Raw genomic sequence first — 23072 nt, 5'->3', positions numbered from 1 at the left:
AAATGAGTTTTAATTTATTCTGTGTAAAGCCTTTCATTTAAAAAACAAAAAGCCCATGACTGTTTCAAAGAAATGACTCAAGCAAAACCCAGACAAAAGTAATACAGGATACTGTACTATGAAAAAAAATCACAGATAAGAAATGATAGTGTAAGTAGGTTTTAAGCTGGACTTTGGACCAGGAGTTACACTGTGCTTGAAAGAGAAGCATTAATAGAATGTTTCCTATTCCTTTATTACTGTATGAGGACAAACAATCCATTAGCAGCCCTGGTTAGGCTGTTTAATGGCGCATGCCGGCGTGTGAGGTCAGCCGAGGCCCTGTTCTGGAAAACCGCCTGGATAATAATGTGTCAACTGACTCCTACTGACACTACATAGCCTGGGAACAAGCAGAAAGTGTGGGAGACAGAGCAAGCGAACAAGGCCACACACACACACACACACACTGTATGTTCATCACTGTGTCTGTGTGTGTGTGTGTGTGTGTGTATGCGCGCGCCTGAGTGCCAGGGAAAAATGACCTGACAGGACTGGGTCACAGAGCACATTACCACATGCAGTATATGTAATACGACCCCAATTCGGAAAACGTTGGGACAGTATACGAAATGCTAATAAAAACAAAGAAGAGTGGTTTGTAAATGTACTTTGACTTGTATTTAAACAAAAAACGTATAAAGACAAGGTATTTGATGTTTTACCTAATCAACTGCGTAGTTTTTGGAAGATAAACGTTTATTTTGAAACTGATTTATGCAACACGTTTGAAAATAGCTAGGATGAGGCAATTGAGGACTAATAGCGAATAATAAGTTGAGATAAGAAGGTGATGTGAAACAGGTGAGGTAGTCGTCTAATCGTAGTATATAAGGAGCCTGCAAAAAAAGGCCTAGTCCTTCAAGAGCAAGGATGGGTCGAGGCTCGCCAATCTGCCAACAGATGCGTCACCAAATAATCCAACATTTTGAGAACAACATTCCCCAAAGACAAATCGGTAGGATTTTGGGCATTTCACCTTCTACAGTACACGATATAATTAAAAGATTCAAGGAATCCGGTCAAATGTCAATGCGTAAAGGGCAAGGCTGAAAATCACTTCTGAATGCACGTGATCTCCGATCCCTCAGACGTTACTGTCTTAAAAACCGTTATGAGTGTGTAGGATATCCTGACATGGGCTCGGGGATACTTTGGTAAAGCTTTGTTACTCAACACCATCCCCCGCTGCATCCACAGATGCAAGTTAAGGCTTTACTATACAAAGCAGAAGCCATACATCAACACTGTCCAGAAGCACCGCCGATTTCTCTGGACTCGTTCTCATCTGAGATGGACAATAGCACAGTGGAATCGTGTTTGGTGGTCTGACGAGTCAACATTTCAAATAGTTTTTGGACAAAACAGCCGTCGTGTTTTCCGGGCCAAAGAGGAAAAGGACCCTCCAAGCTGTTATCATCATCAGGTCCAAAAGCCAGCGTCTGTCATGGTATGAGGGTGTGTCAGTGCCCATGGCATGAGTAACTAGCACATCTGTGAGGGCATCATTAATACAGAAAGACATGTACACATTTTGGAGCAACATATGCTGCCATCCAGAGCAGGACAACGTCAAACCACATTCTGCTCGGATTACAAGCGAATTGTTGCGTAAGCCGAGAGTGCGGGTGCTAGCAAGGCCTGCATGCAGTCCTGACCTGTCTCTGATTGAGGATGTGTGGCGCAAAATAAGGCAATGAAGACAACGTATATTTGCGTAGCTGAAGAAATGCATAATGGATGAATGGGGGAAAATTCCGCTTGCTAAACTTAACCAACGGGTGTCTTCTGAGTCCAAACGCTTAATAAGTGTTATTAAAGGAAAGGGTGATGTTACACAGTGGTAAACAGTTGACTGTCCCAACTTTTTTGGAGTGTGTTGCAGTTATCAGATTCGAAATGAGTGCATATTTTCAAAAATAAATTCAATTCACAAAGTAAAACATCAAACAATGTATTAATAATGTGTTTTCAATATAGTACAGGAGGAATTGAATTTTCAAATGACTCTTTTTGTTTGTTTTTTTGCATTTTCCATACTGTCCCAACTTTTTCAGAATTGGGGTTGTAAAACACCCTTAGAGTTGATTATATTCCTATAACACTATTTTCCCGTCAAAATATTTTATTCCTCTTATACCACAGCAATTTGTCAAGGATTACAATTTTGAATTCATTAATGAGCAGCACATCGTACTTTTAAACTGTTTATAGTTACATTTAATGCTGTGGAACATTCAAGAGACAAGTTAGTTCCTGTTATCACTTATGCTATAACAGCTACAGTTATACTGTCGTTTCTTCACCCGGCTTTCTTTTTTTCCTCTCTGGAAGTATAAGTAATTTAAAAATAAAACCTCATAATGTTACATAGAAACCAGAAAGCGCAAAGTTCCACTCCTGTGGTGGAAAACTTCCTGACATTACAAAGCACTGACACTGGAGACTCCTTCCATAAATATTAAATAAATGTCTCTATACAGAAAGCTTCAATGATTCAACATTTTTTTTTAAATAACATGTTATTTAAATCAGTTTTTTAGGTGAATTAAATTATTGTCAGAGCTACTGTTATTGAAAATGAAACCAGATTCCTCTGACCAATCAGATTTGAGAATTCAACAGTGCTGTGGTATAAAACAAACCATGAAAAATGAACATGCAAAAAAAAAAAAAGAACCTGCAAAAACACATGAAAATACACCCCAGTATTATATGAATATACAAAATTAATTACACAAAAATCATCCCTATACATACAGTAAACAATACAGCACGCATATGAATAAACACACAACATAACGCTGTTATTTGTGTCGGTCCCTTACTGTGTCCCACTGCTGAAACGTGGCATACAAACCTATAGAGCCATGCAGCTTGATGTGTGTGAAAAAACAGGAAATGCTTGTCTTATTTCCTGGATACCATCATAAAGCATCTCAGAGTACGCTTTCCTGTGATAGGTAGTGATTCAAATGGTTACCCAAACACACAGTCAGGGACAAGCACACAAACCTAGACACGAGGGTTATGGTTCAAAAACCAAATGCACATAAAATTCTACGAGGAACTACATTAAACAGGAACATTACAGTCAATCATTACAGGAAACAGTGAAATAACCACATGTAGACTTTGACATTAATTTCAGCCATTAGTTTTGTGGCTGTGGAAACAAATGCTGAGCGCATGTCTTCTGCCAAGGAGGGAATTACCAAAACCTCAGTGGTCAAACTCACATTGCTCCAGGATTACTGTTTAATATTTCTGTTGGAGACCACACGTTCAATTCTGAACTGATGCAGGACCCCCACCCGGGCTCTCCAGTGACGATGACATTGACGCAGGTTCGCGTTCTCTAGACTGGACCACCATAAAGCCCACCATTGTGCTTCTCTCTGCGAGCAAGCCACGAAAAGCCTTAGACAGCTTACACAAGCCGGGGAGCTTTATTAGGTCTAATGCAGCTAGATCTAACGATATTACCAAAAAAAAAGCAGCTGGCTGCATTCTGTTGCTTTAAGATCAGATTTCATTGCGGCAGTCAATCCTGCTTTGCGGCACTAAGCCTAAATCAATAAGACTGACTTATGCTATGTGGCCTCAAGCTGTGATCAGCAGTCAATGTTCAAAACATGCGTGCTGATCCCTTCCAGTGAAGGTTTACAGCTCGGAGCAATCCCATGTCAGGAACTGTACCAAAAGCTCTGTATGGACAAATGCATTGGTGCATCTGAGATCTCAGGAAGGGTCAAGTTTTTGTGTGAGGAGCAACATGAGAGGCCTAAACACACATTCTCAATCCTCTATAGTGCTCACAAGACATGAATACCCAGTTTATCCTCAACCTGAACTTTGGAAAGCCCCGAGTGTTCATGGTTTTTCTGAACAGCTGGAGAATATTAGCTGTCCATCAAACAAGGGGAAACCTAGTAAACAAGCAAGAAGGTGAAAGCTCATGTTATATGATCTCAAACTCATAATGTTACTAAGAAACCGGGAAACAACCATGACAAATCCCTGACACTGAAGACTCATTCTATAAATGTTAAATAAAAATAAAAAATAAAAAACAGAAGAAGCATCCGAATTGAACTTTGGTGAAACATGAGGTGAAAGATCAGGTTATATGATCTGTTCAAATAAAATGGACTGAAACAAGAATGATTTAGTCTTAGCTGTAAAACTTGGAAAGTGATGACACATATTATAGTTTTAAATGATTTCTGTTCTGCTATGGGATTCTAGAAAACAGTAATAAAAGGACTCCACTTTCGTACTTTAGATGACCAGCTCTGATCGAAATGATTGAAAAATCATTATATTAAAATCCTTATATTACTCTTCTCTAAGCTCTCCCGTATTATAATTTCATCTTGAATGGGTTGCCAACAGACAGGTAACAGGAGCTACCAGAAGCGATTCAATGCCCCTTGACATCGGATTCTACACGCCTCTGGAACTGCACTGGAGAAAATGAACACCATTCTTCTGAAAGATATTCCCTCTTCTAGGTCATCCTGAAAGAGACTAAACCCATCAGGAGAAAAATGCTTCATCACAGCATAAAGGTGATCAGTCAGAAGAACTTTGTATCTACTTACAGTGACTCTTCGTCTATTTACTCCAATCATGCAGGCAAAATAAATAAATAAATGCTCCCCACTGTATAACAGAGACTTTTGTCACCTATCAATGTGAAACAGCTCCGTTATACCCATTTGTTAAAGTATTAAACCACTGGAACGCCCAAGTAGCAACGATAAACACTAAAATAAACACTATTCTGTTCATTTTCGATGTTCATTCATCAGTTCAAAAACCTGCAGAAAATGATGATTTCCTGACGTATTATTATTGTTATTAAGCCACTAAAACTGGGGGAAAAAGTCTGTTTTTTCCTATCTGTCTTTTGTCTCTGTCATTCCTCTTCCTGTCCTAGCTCTATGACTATGAAAGGACAACTGCGAGCCAAGCACCAATGAGGTAGACAAGGAAGTGATGCGGCGAGTCTGCAGACATTAATGAGCAGAACGAGGCACACAAATGCTCACGATGACTTTCATTGTTTGTTCCTACAGACTGCACCATTTCTCATGACTGAAATGATGATGTAGCAATAAAGAATTCAGACTAATTATAGACCCTGACTCTTCTTACTGAAAGTGAGACAACTGGACACCATGGAAAATAAATATTGGAAACTAAAAATGGGTTTCCCTGCAGAGAATAGGAAATGGACCCTTACAGTAACCTGCTCAAATAATCTGCCCTGTCCAGTCCTTTAACTGGAAGTGCATCTAAATCCGATGCTTGTTCCTTAATAGACAAGCAGAGCAATGGTGGCACCATGGAAACTTAGCATGCCTGTCCTTCGGGATTGTTTTTCATTTTAATCTAGTTATCATTCTGTATTAAAATGGCATGGCAGTGATATGGCTGCTATGCCAAGGACACGCTGAGTGGCGTTTCGGGCATTGCTTTAGGGTTGGACTAGCTGTTGGGAAAGACTTGAGTTCCCAAATGCCTGAGCAAATAACATCTTCGTGCTCAAACACTCCAATGTTGTCAGGCTATGATCAATGGTGGAGGAGTGAGTGGGGTAATGTGTTCTCGAAAGGCGCTGTTTGCCTATGCAGTCGAAGAGCACACTGTAAAGGACATACTAACTAACGTTAGGAAAGTTATGAGAATAGATATATCATTTCAAAAACTGAAAGCTATTATCATTTGGCTAAACCGCTAATAAAGGCGAACTGATAAGAAAATCTGTGTACATGCCAGACACGGTGGAGTGGAGTACTCAGTACTTATCGTTGTTGTAACTCTACGCTGTGTTAATCTCAGTAAGATAAATCCTCACCTTATAAGGCATCCGGTTAAGTCCTTGCTTACAGTTTAGTTATTTATGACACAGGGCTGTTGAATTCTCAAATCTGAAGGATACATTTTCTATAACAAGCAGGAGTTATTCAAATGATAGGTTTGTATTAATATGCTTGTGCACCTCAATCAGTAATCTAAGCCTAATAATAATAATAATAATAATAATAATAATAATAATCTAATTAAAAAGCATGCTTTCACTTAAAGAAAAACATACAATCAGCAATATGGTGAAACTTTCCGTATGGAGACATTTATTTAACATTTAAGGAAGGATTCTCCAGTTGTGTGTTCCAATTTCTCAACAACAGTCTGCAATGACTATTATTATTTTTTTTTTTAAGACTGATTAACTTCAAGAGAAAGGGAAAAAAAGAGAGGCTGGTGAGAGAACAACTCTCTGCTGGTATAATGTAAGGGAGTTGTCTTGCAGACGTTCCACAATATTAAAAAAGGGTTAAAAATCATGGTGTGTTGTTCATTAATCAAGTAAACATTGTAATTATTGGCAAATCACAGAAGAAAACCTTTTGGGATGTGCTGTTATTGGAAACTAATTCATTTCACACAATCCGTCAAGGATTATATTCCTACAACAAGTGTGCCCCTATTGTGTTTTATTCCTCACCTAAAGCACATTATTTAACAGCAACCATATATTGTTCAGCAACTACAGTCAAACGAACAGTAAACTATTATTAATGTTCGGATTAAGTAGCAGGATGTATGAATGTATGCTTAGTTCCACTTAACAAGGAAGTGCATTTGAGAATTTTTTTTTTCTTCGCTTTCCCACGTTATCTTTTAAACATAATAGAAAAAAAAAAAAAAGTCACTTATCAAATCAAAACAGGCTTATCATAACAAAACACTTTCATTACTATTAAGTGTTAGGAACCCTTTAGTCCCAGGTGGACTGATGGCTTCCGACGGTATTTGGGAAAAAATATCCACGAGCTTAACACCTCCGAGATGCTTTCCCGTTGGTACACTTTGTAAAGAGTGTACGTGATAAAGCAGACCACTGCATGTGTCTGTTTGTGTTCATGATAAGCCGTGCAGCCGTACAGGCCACACACAAACGTTGTGATAAGAATAGAGTTATACAGAGCACCTGTTGGAAGCATCATAAGGCTGACAGACTGGCAATATAAGGGGCAAGGCCTCTGGAATAACAACCTTGGAGCGTCTACGTGACAGAGTGAGCGCCTCTGGAGTGTCTACGTGAAAGAACAGCACCTTTACCTATATCAAAGTAACTCTCATAGGTATGTTTTTGCTTAGGCATGAGCATGGTATAACACCAGCATTTTTCTCATTCTTGCATAGTTCACTCTGTGGGTACTAAACTGTACTTGCTTGTTGCAAAGGTACATCAAAGGCATATATGAATATATAGTGTGGCTTTAAAAGGATTTAAGATACGTAATTCAATGTAATTTCATTGAAAAAAAAAAATGATCAAAGCCACTGCACATGGCAATGAAAGATCCCCAATTGCAGTCTGTGATCTGCAGTCTGTGATTGTTTTTTTTTTCTTCTTTCCTACCTCAAACAGTCAACGTTTTACATCATCTCAGCACCACACACTAAGAGAGCACCTGAGGATATGGAGCTGTGTAATTATCTTCACACATGCCTAATAATAGAAATAAAAGAAACGTTTCTTACTGAAAGGGACAGAGAAGCACACCACGAAAACTAAATATTTATGCGGAAAGGACTTCTCTGCAGGGAAATGCAAATAAATCTTACTGGATGCAGCACTGAGAAACTAATTCTCAAACCGTATACAGTGCACATCATTTCAGCAATGCTGTACGTCAACGGTTTCATGACTAACATTGTTAACCGACCTGGAACTTCAGCTTAAAGACGCTACAAATAACATTAACAAACTAATTGCTGCTTGTATTCCATTCATCTATCCATTTTCTGTACCGCTTATAATAAACAGGGTCATGGGGAGCCTGGAGTCTATCCCAGGGCACAATCGCGCATACACTCACACACTTATGTTGCTCGTATTCATTATTTCTTAAATAATGAATAAAATAAGCAAATGAATAAATTAAGCAAATTAATAAAGTGGTTAATCTATCCAGCCAATAGGCAGTAATGCATTAATCAGTATGGTTGTGGATGTTAATTGCAAAGACACCTTAAGTAACGCCAAGTAGAACCGAAACCTGAGCTCAGTTGATTATCAGTATTTAGTAACATGCTGTACTTTCTGTAGTGAGACCTTTATTTAACATTAATGGAAGGAGTCATTGATTCCAGTGCCAGAAATGGCTTTGTATTTGTTTCGTCCACTGGAGAATATTTAGGAGAGAGGACTTTGCGTTTTCCAGTTTCTCTGTAACAAAAGAAGTTTTTTGTTGTAAATTCAAAATGGAGAAAGACCGAGAGTGGTGAGATGAAGACTGTTTACAGCTGGCGGTCCCTACAGGAATGTTATTGTGATTGTTGCAGCCAAAAATGCGTGAATTTGCTGTGGCGTTTTCAAAAATTTGCGACGCAACTTGCAGAGTTTTTTTAGTGCTATTTTTTTGCGGAAAAAGTAATTGAATTGGTGAAATTGCAATTGAACGGAATTGTTCCGCACGGTCTTTCACAGTGAGGTTTGTTGGTAAATGAGACATTTTAGCTGTACTCATGTTCAAAGAGGACTTTGGCTGAATGACGCCGCATGACGCGTCTTGGCCCAAACCTGCGGTAATTTTGAACCATTTTCAGCTCCTCCGAGTATTGTGGAGTTTCCTTCATTTCACATCAATTTCCGGGAGGGACTGAGCCGACATCATGCCTGGACATTCCACAACACTTAATGTAACTATAAATCAATAAAAAAAAAAAGTATGACGCATACTGTAGTATGCACATTGCTGTAGTACAAAGAGGAATAAAACATTTCAGGATGGTTACAGCATCACACCATCCTGTTGTTGATTATTTTCCTATAACAGCATGCCTGTCCTGTTTTATTCCTTACCTAATGCATTAGTTTTAGATAAATGAACTTTAATGTAAAGTGTTATCAAATTTATTTCCTAAATCTCAGAATTTATTCCGATTCAGAGACCCGTTCACATTACTATGCATCTCTTAGCAATACAGCAATGCATTATAATAACAACAACAATAATAATAATAATAATAATAATAATAATAATAATTGCAGAGGATGTCTTTGTTCCTTAGAAGCTATTGAAGCTTTAATGAGTGGTGTTTTTAAAGAGAAATGTTTGATTATGCCAAGGCAACATCAGCATGCATTAATTACAAATCTAAAGTCATAGTGGACTTTGGACTTGTGATCGAAAGGTCATGAGTTCAAATCCCAGCACTGGCAAGCTGCCACTGCTGGGCCCATGAGCAAGACCCTCAACTGCTCAGATGTACAAAAAAAATGAGATAACTGTAAGTCGCTCTGGATAAGGGCGTCTGCCAAATGTCATAAACGTGAAATGTAAATCAAACTGACTTTGAATTAAATGTGTACCAAGGCATTACCTTGTAGGTGTGTATCTGTGGTTGAGGTGACACAACAGGATACAGAAGTACACACACACTGTTCTATCAACACGGCTTAATCTGAATAACAAATAACCATGTGCACCTAAGAAACTTGGTACAATACCAGCATGACAAGGCCAATTCCCATGAAAGGAAGTAGTGGATAAGAAACATACCTCTTAAAAGCTCTTAATTACAACAATCGGGACTCATTAACCAATAGTAATGGTTCGAATCAATAGACACGGTGATAGTGACGTTATCTCTTACCAGGAAACACATAGCACTGTTTCCCATAAGGGCTAGGTCAGATTCTTCAGCAATCTGTATGGCTTTATCATTCCATAACGTGCTGATGAGGCAATGCTGTATCTCAGATTTACTCTTAAACAACCCAGAACAAGTGGATAAGTCTGCCAAAGTCTGCCATTTTGGAAGGAATTGGTTTAGGCACACCTCTTTTGCAACGACCAATCACAGGCTCGGTCACACAGCGTGTTTTTCTACGGAGTTCAGGCACTGAGCGAAGCTTCTGTACGACCTTCGTTTGATCCGCAATGACGCCATATTGCTTGTGGAAGCCAGTATGAAGTATGCTGAGGCCTGAATGTGAAATAAACCTGAACGATTTACTAAATGTAGCTCTGTTTACGTTAGTGTTATGGCGTCATGTGTACCCGTGACGTTCTTGTTTACAAGAGCAGCAGGGGAAATGTAACTAATTCTCCTTCTCACAATCAGGACATTTCACATAAACAGTTGATGTCAGAATACACACACACACACACACACACACACACACACACATATATGAGTGCACATTCACATAAACATTATTCTCATGACACATATGAATTGAGAAGAATTCACCCAAACACTTGCTCTCTTTTTTAAAATGTACTCATCTCTTAAATCCTGACATTTTTCATCTCCTTTTTTTCCCCCCACAAGATTATGCTCTGACATGGCCCTGAAGAGGTCGACCACAGAGCATCCATGGATAAGAGAGGATTTAGCAGCACTTCACAGTACAGCTTGTCCTGATAAAAGATATGAACTGACCTAGACGAAAATCTGTACTGTATGTGAATGCGATCATTACTCCGTGTGTGTGTGTGTGTGTGTGTGTGTGTGTGTGTGTGTGTGTGTGTGAGAGAGAGAAAGAACATTACACTAGCAGCCAATCTTTCCCCATAAAAATCTTCAACATTTTCCCCACTCATTAACTCACAGGTAGAGTCATCGCTCGGCGTGCGAGAGAGGCTCACACGCACACGCACACACACACACACACACACACACACACACACACAGAAAAACACCTCCAGGGTTCCGGTGGATTCCAACAGTGAGGGGAAAAACAGGAAAAATCTGCGCTCTCTTTCCTGCCCTCTGACCCTGTTTGTGTGACACGCAGGAAGCAGTTTAGGAGCAGACAGGAGGTCAGTGGTTCCCTCATTCTCATTGTCTCCATAGCTGAGGGTTACATCACTAACACACAGCCGACACGGGCACTCATAAAGCCAGAGTGTGTCATTGTGTCTGAGGAGGATAAAGAGGATGTTTTTGTGAGGCCATATAGGATTCTTTAAAAACAACAAAAAAGGAGCGCACAGGTGTAAACAAGGCAAGAATGAAAGAAAGCAGGAAATAACTGATTGGCAACTTCCCTCCATTTACACCTCTGTGAAAGGAATATCTTTCCTAATATCTTTACATGTGTTTTAAAATATGCGTGTGCCTTGAGGGTGAAATAGTATGGCTGACACGATACTGAACATGGGTATCAAGGCTAATATTGCCAGTGTCGTATAGGTTTAACGTGTTTCTCGATTCAGTTCACTAATGTGTACACATGTTGAGTGACACTTTTTTTTTTTTTTTTGCAGTGCTTGTCTTTATTTCTATCAGTATATGAGTATATGATGTACAACCACATCAACAATAAATGATATGTAATGTCGATTCAGTGGGTAAAGGTGATTTCCTAGCGCTTGACTGAAGCACTGGCCAGTTCAGACAGTGTGTACGCAACTGAGGCTTGTGCCACAAGACGCCTGTTCTTCTTCATTGTACCATAGGACCACAGGAAGTGAAACAACCCTTGCAGGGTGTTGCAGATACAGAAGAGGTATAGAATGGGGTAGTTTGTGTATCCTGAGGTGAAGAATGCCAAACCCCATGTCATTCCCAGCAGGAAGCTCAGGCCCAGGACAGTGCAAATGTCCTTACGAGATAGAAGCCTTCCACTTCCTCTGATGTTCAAGATATGCATCTTAAAGATTTGATGCGTCACTGCCACCAGAATGCATGTGTTGAACAGGAATGTTAATGAAAAGAAATGAGTGTCTTAATTGTATTATGTTCAGTTGTTTAGGTAATAAAACACGATGGCAGTGCTGTTACAGGAAAATAATCAACATCCCAAATTGTTTTATTCCTCCCATACCACAGCAATGTGGCACTTCATACTTTTTCTCCATCTATAGTTACATTTAATGTTGATGGAGAGTCCACGAAACAGGCGAGTTCCTGTTGAAATATGTGTTATAAGCAGCTACAGTATAAACAGTGTTTCCTCAACAGTCTCTATTTTAAAGTAAAAAAAAAAAAAAAAAAAAAAAAAGTACCCCGAAGTTTAAAATAAATAAATATATGAATGAATGAATGAATGAATGAATGAAAGGGATAGGCTCGGTACAGAAAATGGATGGATGGATGGATGGATAATAAAAACCTGACAACTTTTGATAGTACTGCTGTTAGAGCTGCTGTTATAGAAAAATAATCAGATACAACAGTTCCAGGGTATAGCACTGTGGTATAATTCTAAATAATTCATTACTTTTAAAATGCACCTGTTATGGTTTTTAAAACGTGCCTAATTTTATTTTAAAGATCTCTTAAAATGCAGCATCACCTTTTTTTCCCCCAGTGTCAAAAACGACTCGTTCAATGATCCGTTCTAAACTCCTCCTTTCAGAAAGTATACTCTGCTCTGATTGGTCAGATGTCCCAGTCTGTTGTGATTGGTCTAGCGCTGTCAGCGAGCAGCCGATGAAGACCAGATCCGGGGCCTTTTGTTACAAACCTATGTAGGTTTGTACAGGAAGTAAAGTCTGGAATTACTAACGACTCGTTTCAGCTCTTCAGAATCGGTCCCTTCTTTTGGGAGTCGATAACTCAGTTTATCGTGCGCTTTGATTTTGGAAACTTTGCAGACGTTTTTACATTCACAAACAGCTCTATAACACACTACATGAAAAGTAATATTTGAAAAACCATAATAGGTGCACTTTAAATTATTATTATTATTTTTCATTTTACAATGCCCAGGACATCTGTATGATCTGTTATTACAGTTAAATCATCTCATGTTGCAGAACACTTAATGGAAGACTACTTTTGAGGTTATAACATGTGATGTAAATACCTAAAGGACTGATTTAGTATGTCAACAGAGACACAATGTTCAGCTATCTACTGTGTTGCAATACATACAATGTTTCAATTCTGTTGCCAGTAAAAAAACAAACAAAAAAAATATACTCTTGCACAATGCAGTGGTGCACAACATTGCTATCGGTTTCTAATCATGGGTGGTAATAGTAATTACACACAGCGTTAAATAAATGAATAAGTAAATCAAAATGCAGCGCCCTGACACACTGAGTCACTGCGGGTTTGTATACTGGTAAGATCAATCAGGCCTGACTGGCTTCAGGAAGTGTATACCCCTCCACCTGGGCTGAGGGGAAGTCAACAAAAGCCGCATGCTGCAGACTGACGTCAATCACAACCCACTGCACCTGACAGGAACACCTCCTACTGACAATACACAACTCGCTCTCTTATACTCTCTCTCAGCGGAGATGGTGTCTTTGTTCTTGTTTAAATGACTAGAGATTAGAGGAACTAATGAGTCTACTGAAATGCAAGTATAAGGAAGTTAGTGGCACTGAGCTCATAGTATCATTTCCTTTTAACTGAAATCAAATTTTTTATATATATATATATATATATATATATATATATATATATATATATATATATATATATATATATATTTAAAGTAAATAAATTATGGCTTTAGTTTCTCAATGAAAAAAATTCAGGACATCACTGTTGTATAACATGAAATCTTTATATTTCTCAAGTACCGCGTCATCCTTTCCAGTATTACCTCACCAAAAACAACAGCCAAGGATTTCTCAACTACTACAGCATTTTCCCCGTTTCAGAGAAACACTCGTGTTTCTTTGCAGTGCAGGCTTCAGCATGCATCCGATTTTCTGATGTGACGCTTCATGTGTCCCTCCAGGCCAAAGCTGGGGAATTTGATGGAATTTTCCCAGCCATTATCCCAAAGTCCTGACCTCCCTGTCAGACAAAACAGGCACCTAAAATGCTATTGTGTGGCCGGTTGAGCAGGTGTGCATGTGTCTGTGTGTGTGTTTGTATAGTGTATGTAAGGGTGTGAAAGCTATGAGGCAAAATATTGTAATTATGCTGACATTAGGCTCAAATCCGGTAAGGAGTGTGCGTGCACACGTACACCATGATCAGCCCTGCAAATGTACTCCAGTCTCCCAAGGCCTATAAACAGAAACTAGACTCAACAATGTCAAATATGGGCAATATAGTTTGGTGTGTGTGTGTGTGTGTGTGTGTGAGTATGGCCATGAGTATGGGAGCAATAAGTGCTTGCCACTTCCTGTGGACTTCCACTGCTCCTGTACCAGACTCAACAATATGTAATGTTCTGTATTTGCGTGTAACTCGTGTGTGTGTGTGTGTGTGTGTGTGTGTGTGTGTGTGTGTGTGTGTGTGTGTGCAAGTTTTGCCGGGTCAATCACCAGAGTCTAGCCTGGAGATGAGTGATGCTAAATGAGAAGATGCTGGGAACAGTGTGGGGAGTCACGTAGCCAACTGTAACATAGCGTAGGCACTACTATTGGACAATTCCACTGTGGTATTAAAAATATATATATCTATTTTCTCCACTGTTATTTTTATTTTCTCAGATTAAAAAAAAAAAAAGTTTGTTATTATTCCTCCCTACACATAGCAGGGGTTGCATAGACTAGTCACAGCTGTGGGGATGACAACTCAAAAAAAAAAAAAAAAAACAAAGAAAAAAAACAACACTGAGAAAGAAAGCAGGCTAAATGCAGTCTGTTAGTCTGACAATCTTTCAGACTTGATCAAACCAATTCTACGAATCAATTGCACAAAACTATACTAGAAACCTTTTTTTTGCGCTTTAACGGACCATAAGCAGGGGCATGGTGGCTTAGTGGTTAGCATGTTTGCCTCACACCTCCGGGGTTGGGGGTTCTATTCCCGCCTCCGCCCTGCATGTATGTGGAGTTTGTATGTTCTCCTTATGCTTCGGGGGTTTCCTCCAGTTTCCTCCTCCAGTCCAAAGACATGCATTGTAGACTGATTGGTATTTCCAAATTGTCTGAGTGCAATTGTGCCCTGCGATTGGTTGGCACCCCGTCCAGGGTATCCCCTGCCTAGTGCCTTGAGTCCCCTGGGCTATTAGCACCACTGGAGAGGTGTGCTCAAGATTTTTTTTTAATGCCACTTCCATCCACTCCAAAAGGAATCCCACCCACAGGTATTTTTGTTGTACTTTGAATAAAACGGAAATAAAATCCTTGGGATTTCCTAAATCATATTGATATATTTAGATCTGCTTACTCTGCACTTTACTACTATTGCTGGCTAGATGCTAAACTGCACTTTGTTGTACTAGTTCTTGTACAGTGCACAGTGACAAAACAGCCAAGTCTAATCTAATCCAATTCAATCTAATCGAAAAGTGTTCATATTGGTATGATGATGCCATTTTGACCAGAGAGTAACAAAGTGATGTGTTACAATACATCTCATCCATCTCTCTCTCTCACACACACACACACACACACACACACACACACACACACATATACACATACACACATACACACACAGGTAAAATGCCCAGTCAGAAGCCCGCTTCAAAAATTGCTAATATTTAACACAAAGATAAGATGTACTGAGAATTTTGAAACAGCTACTCAGCCAAAGTTTTAAGAAATGTCTCAGCACATGAAATGTTAATCAGACTGGTTGACACATTCACATTATAATGAAGTGTGATGGCTTACCAGACAGGCAGACTCTGGTGAGGGAGGGCTGTGTGGTAGCCGGTGATCTCCTAAATGGAAAAAAGTGTGCATATAATAGTGGGCTTCAGCAAATGTAATATATTTAACAGGGTATAAAATCTCCCACATTCATTTGTGTGTCTCTGCGTTGTTTGTTATCTGGGCAAACTGACTTTGTACCTAAACGTTATTAAAAAGAAAATCGAAATAAAGTCTTAATATGTAATGCTGTAAATCATTTATTTATAACTCCGACATATGAATATGCGCTTTAACTTTAATGTTATGTGGTATTTCCTTCAATATTCTCAGACAGAACTGATCTTCCTGAATATTTCCAGAAAGCACAGCCAGTCTGTAAGATTGATTTGATCTCCATCTGTCTGGCTCGCGATGTGACAGACTTGATCCGAACCCAACAAACGCCTCTAACAGGGCATCTTAATTGGTTTGACGTAGCTCGTGGTAAAGTCAAGGGGAAAAATAATCCCTGTGCTCAATAAAAGTGAGGAATTGCCTTTTCTCCCTACGCTCTCAGATTCCAGGTGGAAAAACGTGTCACCGAGAGGAAACGGCGGACACGTGGAACAGACCTAAGCAGGCGATTAATGTCTTTAAAGTGGTCAAGTGCTAAGTGGAAAGTGGGATGAGGAAAATGTCAGACAGGGTCAGTGCTCTATGCTGCGCTCACATCGCCCTCTTGTGTTTCAGAAAACACACTGCAGACTGTTAGATGGCCAATAGCTGCTGTAGGCTCATGAGGAAAAACACGTTTGTGTCCGTAGGAATTGTTCACTTGTGGAATGTTTAAGTCTTATTGAAAATGTTGTGGACCCCCCACCACACAAACCACAGAAATATGAACATGTCGTAAAGTGAACTGGATTTTACATACTCAGACGAAAATATCCAAAAAAGGAAGAGATGCCATGTAGTTAAGCAGCTTGACATGCCATGTACAGTCACCTCTGAAACTACTGGAACAACAAGGCTAATTCATTTGTTTGAGCTACACACCAAAGACATTTGGGTTTGAGATCAAAAGATGGATATGAGACAAGAATTTAGGATTTCAGCTTTTATTTCCTGGTAACTAGATGTGTTAAACAACATAACACACCCTTTTTATCACACCACCCACTTTTTAGGTGAGCAACAGACCACCCAGTTCTTAGGTGAGCAAAAGTATAGGAACAGATAAGTCCTGAAGTAAATAAAAGTAAATAACGCTTAATATTCGGTTGCATATCCCTTGCTTACAATAACCACATCAAGACTGAGACTCATTGACATCACCAAACTGTTGGGTTCTTCTTTTGTGATGGTTTTCCAGGCTTTTACCGCAACCTCTTTCAGTTGTTTGTTTCGGGGGTTTCTACCTTCTCTTCAGGAGGTGAAATGCTGCTCAGTTGGGTTAAGGTCTGGTGATCGACTTGGCCAGTCTAAAACCTTCCACTTTCCCCCCTGATGTAGTCCTCTGTTGAGTTAGCAGTGTGTTTTGGATCATTGTCTCGCTGCATGATAAAGTTCATCCTAATTAATTTGGATGCACTTCTTTATAAAGTGTCAGTCAATATACCTGTAAACCTCTGAATTCATTCTGCTGCCACCAGCATGACTTACATCATCAGTAAAGATTAGTGAGCCTGTTGTGGATGGTTGTTGTTGATGTCACTGACTGTTGTTTTTGGGTTTCTCTTCACAGATCTCACAATGTTTCGGTCATCAGCTGTTGTTGTTTTCCTTGGCCCATTCGGTGTCTGTTGCTCAGTACACCAGCGATTTCTTTCTTTTTCAGGCCATTACAAATTGTTGTATTGGCTATGCCCAATGTCTGTGCAATGCCTCTGATTGATTTCCCCTTTTTTCTCAGCTTCAAAATGGCTTGCTTTTCTCCCATAGACAGCTCTCTGATCTTCACGTTGGCTTATCCTTTTAAACAAATGCAGTCTTCACAGGTGAAACTGAAGGCTAAAACCTAGAGTAGATGTTCAGAGATATTTAGTGTTTAAAAAAATCAATCTAACAGGACACACCTGGGTTACAAGAAATACTTTTCAGTTGCATGTTCTAATATTTGTGCTCGACTACAAATTGGGTGATACAAAATGTGCTATGTTCTACGGTATGTCATTTAATTGAATATCATCTACACAGAAATACCTGAAATTCTAAACTCTCTTCTCCCATTCATCTTATGATCTCAAACCCAAATATCTTCAGTCTACAGCAAAAACAAATGAATTGGCCTCGCCGTTCCAATAGTTTCAGAGAGGACTGCAGTTAAGCAGCTTGTCTCCTTGTTAAGTGATTAAATGATGTAGCTTTATCACAACTAATAAATGCCCCAATGATAGATTCTAGTGCAGATGAACACATTAAAGACTTTAATTGTGACAGATCAGATTTAAAAATGCGATTAAAAATGGACCTTAATGTTAAATTAATCTTAAATGGTATTTGTAATAATGTAATATGCAGAGAAATACAGGAGATAATGTGGGTAATTGACTATAAAATACTATAAAATATGGATAACAAGATGTAAAATTCTAATCGAACATAATTGTAATAATATAGCTGTCATTTTTTAGACTGATCATTTGCAAATTAAAATGAGGGTGATGGATTTATAAAAGATGATTAATCATCCATGGGCAAAACTTATTTTTTCTGAATTATATTTTAGCTTGAGTGGAATGAAATTGATATGGATGTGATTGATGTATGCGGAAGAAAATGTTAAAATGTTTTTTGTTTTTTTTTAGTAATAGTTTCTTTTAACCTGTAAAAAATGCCAATGTTATTTACATTTCAGATGATAAAAGTGCATTTAAATAGCAAATATAACTTACTTGTTTGATGTACACTGTACATTAGTCAGCACTGTGAAATTGTTTCTGACACTTCGAAGGCTAGCCAGAACCTAGACACAGACACAGTGAGTGTTTCAGTAAATATGTTTAATGCTATAAAAGTAAACATGGACATAAGAAAAGCCCCAGTCTACTGCTGAGTAATCACACCAATGACGACAAAGCGACGTGAAAAGATTAAGTCGTGTTTACCTGAGCGAAAGGTGTGACGATTAGGTCATCCCCATGCCTGTACGCAAAACAGGATATGATAGCGTACTTTAAAAGTTAGATTTCAGTAAAAAAAAAAAAAAAACCACACACAGCACATTAAGCAATACTGTAAATGTCATCATAGCATGGTGTAAGGAATGACAGTGTCTCACTGTGGGCTAAAACAGGCTGCTAATGACTTACTATGTTGACGACTATAAATTGCATAATAAAGTGTGAAACTGTACACGATCCACCGTAATCCCTGGACTCAGAAAAGCAATTTGGATTATCAGACGTCAGTGGGAAATGTGCCTTACATAATGGCAGGCAGTCATTGCCAGCTGAGGCCATCAGCGGAAATCAGGCAGCGTGTGAGACATGCTGCGGCCTGCCCTCAATTCCTTCCCCTAATTCCACCCAATACCAGCCCCTGTAGGTTTGTTTCTTTCACAGATTTTAAGCACATTGCTGACAGGTTGCTGTGCGTTTTTATCACCTACCATTATGCTGAATGTTTTGAAGAGGCATAAAAAAAAATAAATCAAAAGAACAAACCAGACCAGACTTCTGAGACATCATTATTTAGGCCAAAATGCCACTGCAACTTTCCACAAACTACCTAATGTTTAAAGCACATTTTGATTTCAGTGATATCATTAGGAACATAAGGCAAATATTTGGACAAATGCAACATAATATTTATTTTTGGAGCCATTACAAAAATAAACAAACAATATTTCCCCCTAAATTTTTCACCCACACAACTCAAACCAGTAATTATTAAAATAGCTTTGTATCATATTAATAGTGCTTTTCTAAAGGTAATTTTTTTAATGTTTTTTTTTAAAGATTTTTTAATTTATACTTGTAACTTATTTTGCTATAGACAGGCATAGATATAGAATAAAGAAATAATACCTTTAACAACTGTAACCACTTTCATAGTAATAGTCAATGATCTTGACTGACATCATGTCATTTAAAACAAACAAATAAGCAAATAATTTAATAAATGAACAGTTTACTATAAATCACAGACCCACATTGCAAAAATTCCATCATAGCATGTGAAAATATCTTGAATATAGTCAAAGTTATCTAGTATTTCAAATTAAAATACACCAAACATATAAAAAATGATTAAACCTATTTCTAGAAATGGTTAATAATTTCAAGCATGAAATAATCTTGTTCTATTGGCAAATCATTTTAAAGCCATTAAAATTAATAAAATTTTAAAGTACTGATTTCTATAACAAAGCAAAATGATGCAAACAGAATACGAAAATGTAAAGCCTGAACTGAGCAAAAGGCTCTAAAAACAAGCTGAATAATCATATATTAGATTTATAATAATCTCATAATAAGAAAGAAATTTATTTGATTAATTTGCCCATATTCAAGATATTTTCACTCATCATTTTTTGCAGTGCAACAGCATTGGGATGCTCAGAGCATACAATAAAACAATTGCTTATTGCAGCTTTCATCATCATTTATTGCAAAGGCCAACTTTATCATTACGATTAACAAATAATGTCATAGTGTTAAGTGTTATGTCATATATGTTATGCCTATGTTATTCTGATATACACTATTATGTTATGTAGAATAAGTGATCTGTTGATCTGAATTGTGTTATCATTATTGTTGGTGTTGCTGTTATTAATATTAATATTATTATTATTATTATAACTCACATCTCCGAGGCAACAGAAGAGTTGCGGGACATGGATTTGGGCGAGAGGTCGTAGTCGCTGTCTGAGCGGTACAAGAAGGACTCTCGCCGCTGGTTGTGTCCGGTTTGGGAGAAGTTGGGGTGCAGGATGAGCCCCGAGCCTGGGGAGGCCTGTGGATCCAGAGGACTGCATCCTGCAGACGGCCCATTCTCCACATCGAAACTGCAACAACAAACACAAGCAAACAATCTGCATTAGTGGCTCAGTTCACAAACATTCACAGTATGACTACTCAAAGACACTGGAAAAAACCATTCACTTTTCACATGTAAGCATTTGACCCTTTTTAGGCAGTCTTAGTTGGCCAACATGCAGCTGTGCTTTTCAAGGCCATTTTAATTCATCCATGCATTCATTCACCCATAGTAACTGCCTTCTCCTGGTCAAGATCTAAAGCTATTCATGAAAACGTGAGGTAGGAATAGACCCTGAATGGGACACCAGTCCATCACACACAGTCATTCACACCTGGAAATGTAGTGTCACCAAAACACCTACCAGCCTGGTTTTAGCAGGTGGGAGGAACCCCACTTGGATACAGGGAGAACATACAGACAGTAACCTGAGCTCAGGATTGAACAGGGGACCCTGGAGCTCTGAGACTGCAATGATAGCAGTTTTAATGATCTTTGAAATAGCGCCATTATATAGTGAATAGTGAAGTCAACAAAATTATGATGCAACACATTTTGAATTATGTAGTGTCCAAAAAGTGTTAAACAAACCATATTTTATATTTATGTTGGCTTGACAAAGCCAGCATACCGTTTTGCGGTTTAAGCTTAGTCTTCTTCCGAGATCGTAATGTCAAACACTAACCTCCTAGAGCTTTCAAGTTACATGCACCAAACTCGCCATAGACCTTCAGCCTGGTCTGACTTTTCTAACTGATCTGCAACTGGAAAACTGCTTTTCCAGTTACAGAAGCTCAAAGTGGCCAAAATTCCCATTGGCTTCCATTGAAAAATTTGGGCTGTTATAACTCCTAAAACTTTCCAGCTACTTCCACCAGACTCAGCACAGCCCCTCAGGCTGTTCTGACTTATCAAGATTTATGATTTTTCAGTAGCGGATGATCAAAAACCCCAAAAACTCCCACAGACTTACACTGACGAAATGTTCAGAGCCTGGCTTGAAATGGTCATGATTTCACTGTCAAAACTCACACACACCTGTTTGCACACAGCCTGAAGCCCCTCTTCTGTCCCTCTCACTCTGTCAGTGTACCTGTAACAGAGACTCTCACTTCATCTATCTATCGATCTATCAATGCCACACACTCTCTCCATCCATCTCTCTATCAATCTACCAGTAACACACACACACACACACACACACACACACACACACACACACACACACACACACACAGAGTCTCTCTGTGATACAATCTACCTGTATCACACTCTCACTCCTTCTGTCTTTCTACTAATAACACTCTCTCTCCATCTATCTACTTGTGTCACTCTCTCACTCCATCTGAATTTCTACTTGTATCACTGTATTTGTCATCAGTCTTTCTACCAGTAACTGTCGGTCTCTCTTTCAGTCTTTCTGTCATTCAACAGTATCAAACGTTCAGACTGGTTTTGTCAAGCCAACATTAAAGTTTGTTGAGATGAACTTTACCTATCTAATGTATGTTTTAGGAGGTTTTTTTGGGCCTGGATACAGCTGTTTAACTTCTTTTTAGTTAAAAAAAAAAAAAAAAAAAAATCAATAACATCTTAGAAACGGTCTTAAAATCAAATGCATTTTAGTCATGAAAAAACCCCAAACCATTTAATCAGTTTTTTCCAAACCTGTAACCAGAATTGCATGCAAATAAAAGTCTACACATGTTCAGAGACGCACACTGACAGGAAACAGACTAAACATCTCAGATTTTTAAATAAGACAGCAAACTACAGTTCACTGAACTGGAATTTTACGGGGAGTAAAATGTGTGAAGTTTGCATAAGTGGTCTCATAAGACGATGACGCTTTGGAAAGTCTCGGTGATTCCCAGTAAGCAGGGAGGAAGCAAGTCGCATCCTTCCAAGCCTTCAGGAAGTGTAGGGGAGATGGCCTTGTCCCACTTCAAACGAGACACCCGCACTGGAAGCACATCGCATTTAACTCAAACAAACACTGTGTGTTATCTCAGTGGCAGCTGGAGAAAGATAGTGGAAGACATTCTCCTTTGAAAGCTCAGAGTTTTGGTGTCCTTGTGGCTCTTGGTCGTTTCACAGCATGTGTACTGAGATGGATTTAGACCGCCCCTGAAGCTACAAGCAGAAACGAAAGGAAGAGACAGCTGTGTTTCAGACAAGCTGAAGGGCTATGCTTTCAGATGTTTGCTTTCTACATACAGTTTCACAAACGTAAACTAAACTTGGAACCACATATTGGACTATGCTTATGGTGTCTGGATGACGATTTCTTTACTACATAAATGTCCTAAAACTGGGCTTAATTTACAACAAGCATAGTATTTAGCACTGTAAATTCTTACAGTGAGCTGACCTTTACCGAACACCTGCTAATTCCACGTCTACATACAGAACAAAGTCAAACACACACATTGAAGTGTGTGATAATGGTATCTCCTGATACTTAATCGCATGACTCACTTTGTTACCACTACGTCAGAGTGAGCTTTTGGGTTTGACAGAGTCCTTGTG

The 23072-nt window shown here is 38.8% G+C and overlaps 1 protein-coding gene across 8 annotated transcripts in view; it reads right to left on the bottom strand.

Moving 5' to 3' along the window:
- Positions 1-23072, bottom strand: part of pde4ba (phosphodiesterase 4B, cAMP-specific a) — a 176114-nt gene that overhangs the window by 31435 nt on the left and 121607 nt on the right. For 7 of the 8 annotated variants that reach the window (XM_053636548.1, XM_053636546.1, XM_053636547.1 and 4 more), the window contains 4 exons: positions 20371-20571; positions 18668-18704; positions 18455-18525; positions 15600-15649 (listed from right to left, as the gene is read on the bottom strand). In XM_053636548.1, the coding sequence (XP_053492523.1) occupies positions 15600-15649; positions 18455-18525; positions 18668-18704; positions 20371-20571 (359 nt within the window). Of the gene's footprint in view, positions 1-15599; positions 15650-18454; positions 18526-18667; positions 18705-20370; positions 20572-22329; positions 22531-23072 lie in introns of those variants that run through there. The other variant, XM_053636551.1, reaches the window with a different exon arrangement.

The sequence above is a fragment of the Ictalurus furcatus genome, chromosome 11 (genome assembly GCF_023375685.1).
Source record: "Ictalurus furcatus strain D&B chromosome 11, Billie_1.0, whole genome shotgun sequence".
NCBI lineage: Eukaryota > Metazoa > Chordata > Actinopteri > Siluriformes > Ictaluridae > Ictalurus > Ictalurus furcatus.
This window is presented reverse-complemented; position numbering and strand designations above follow the sequence as displayed.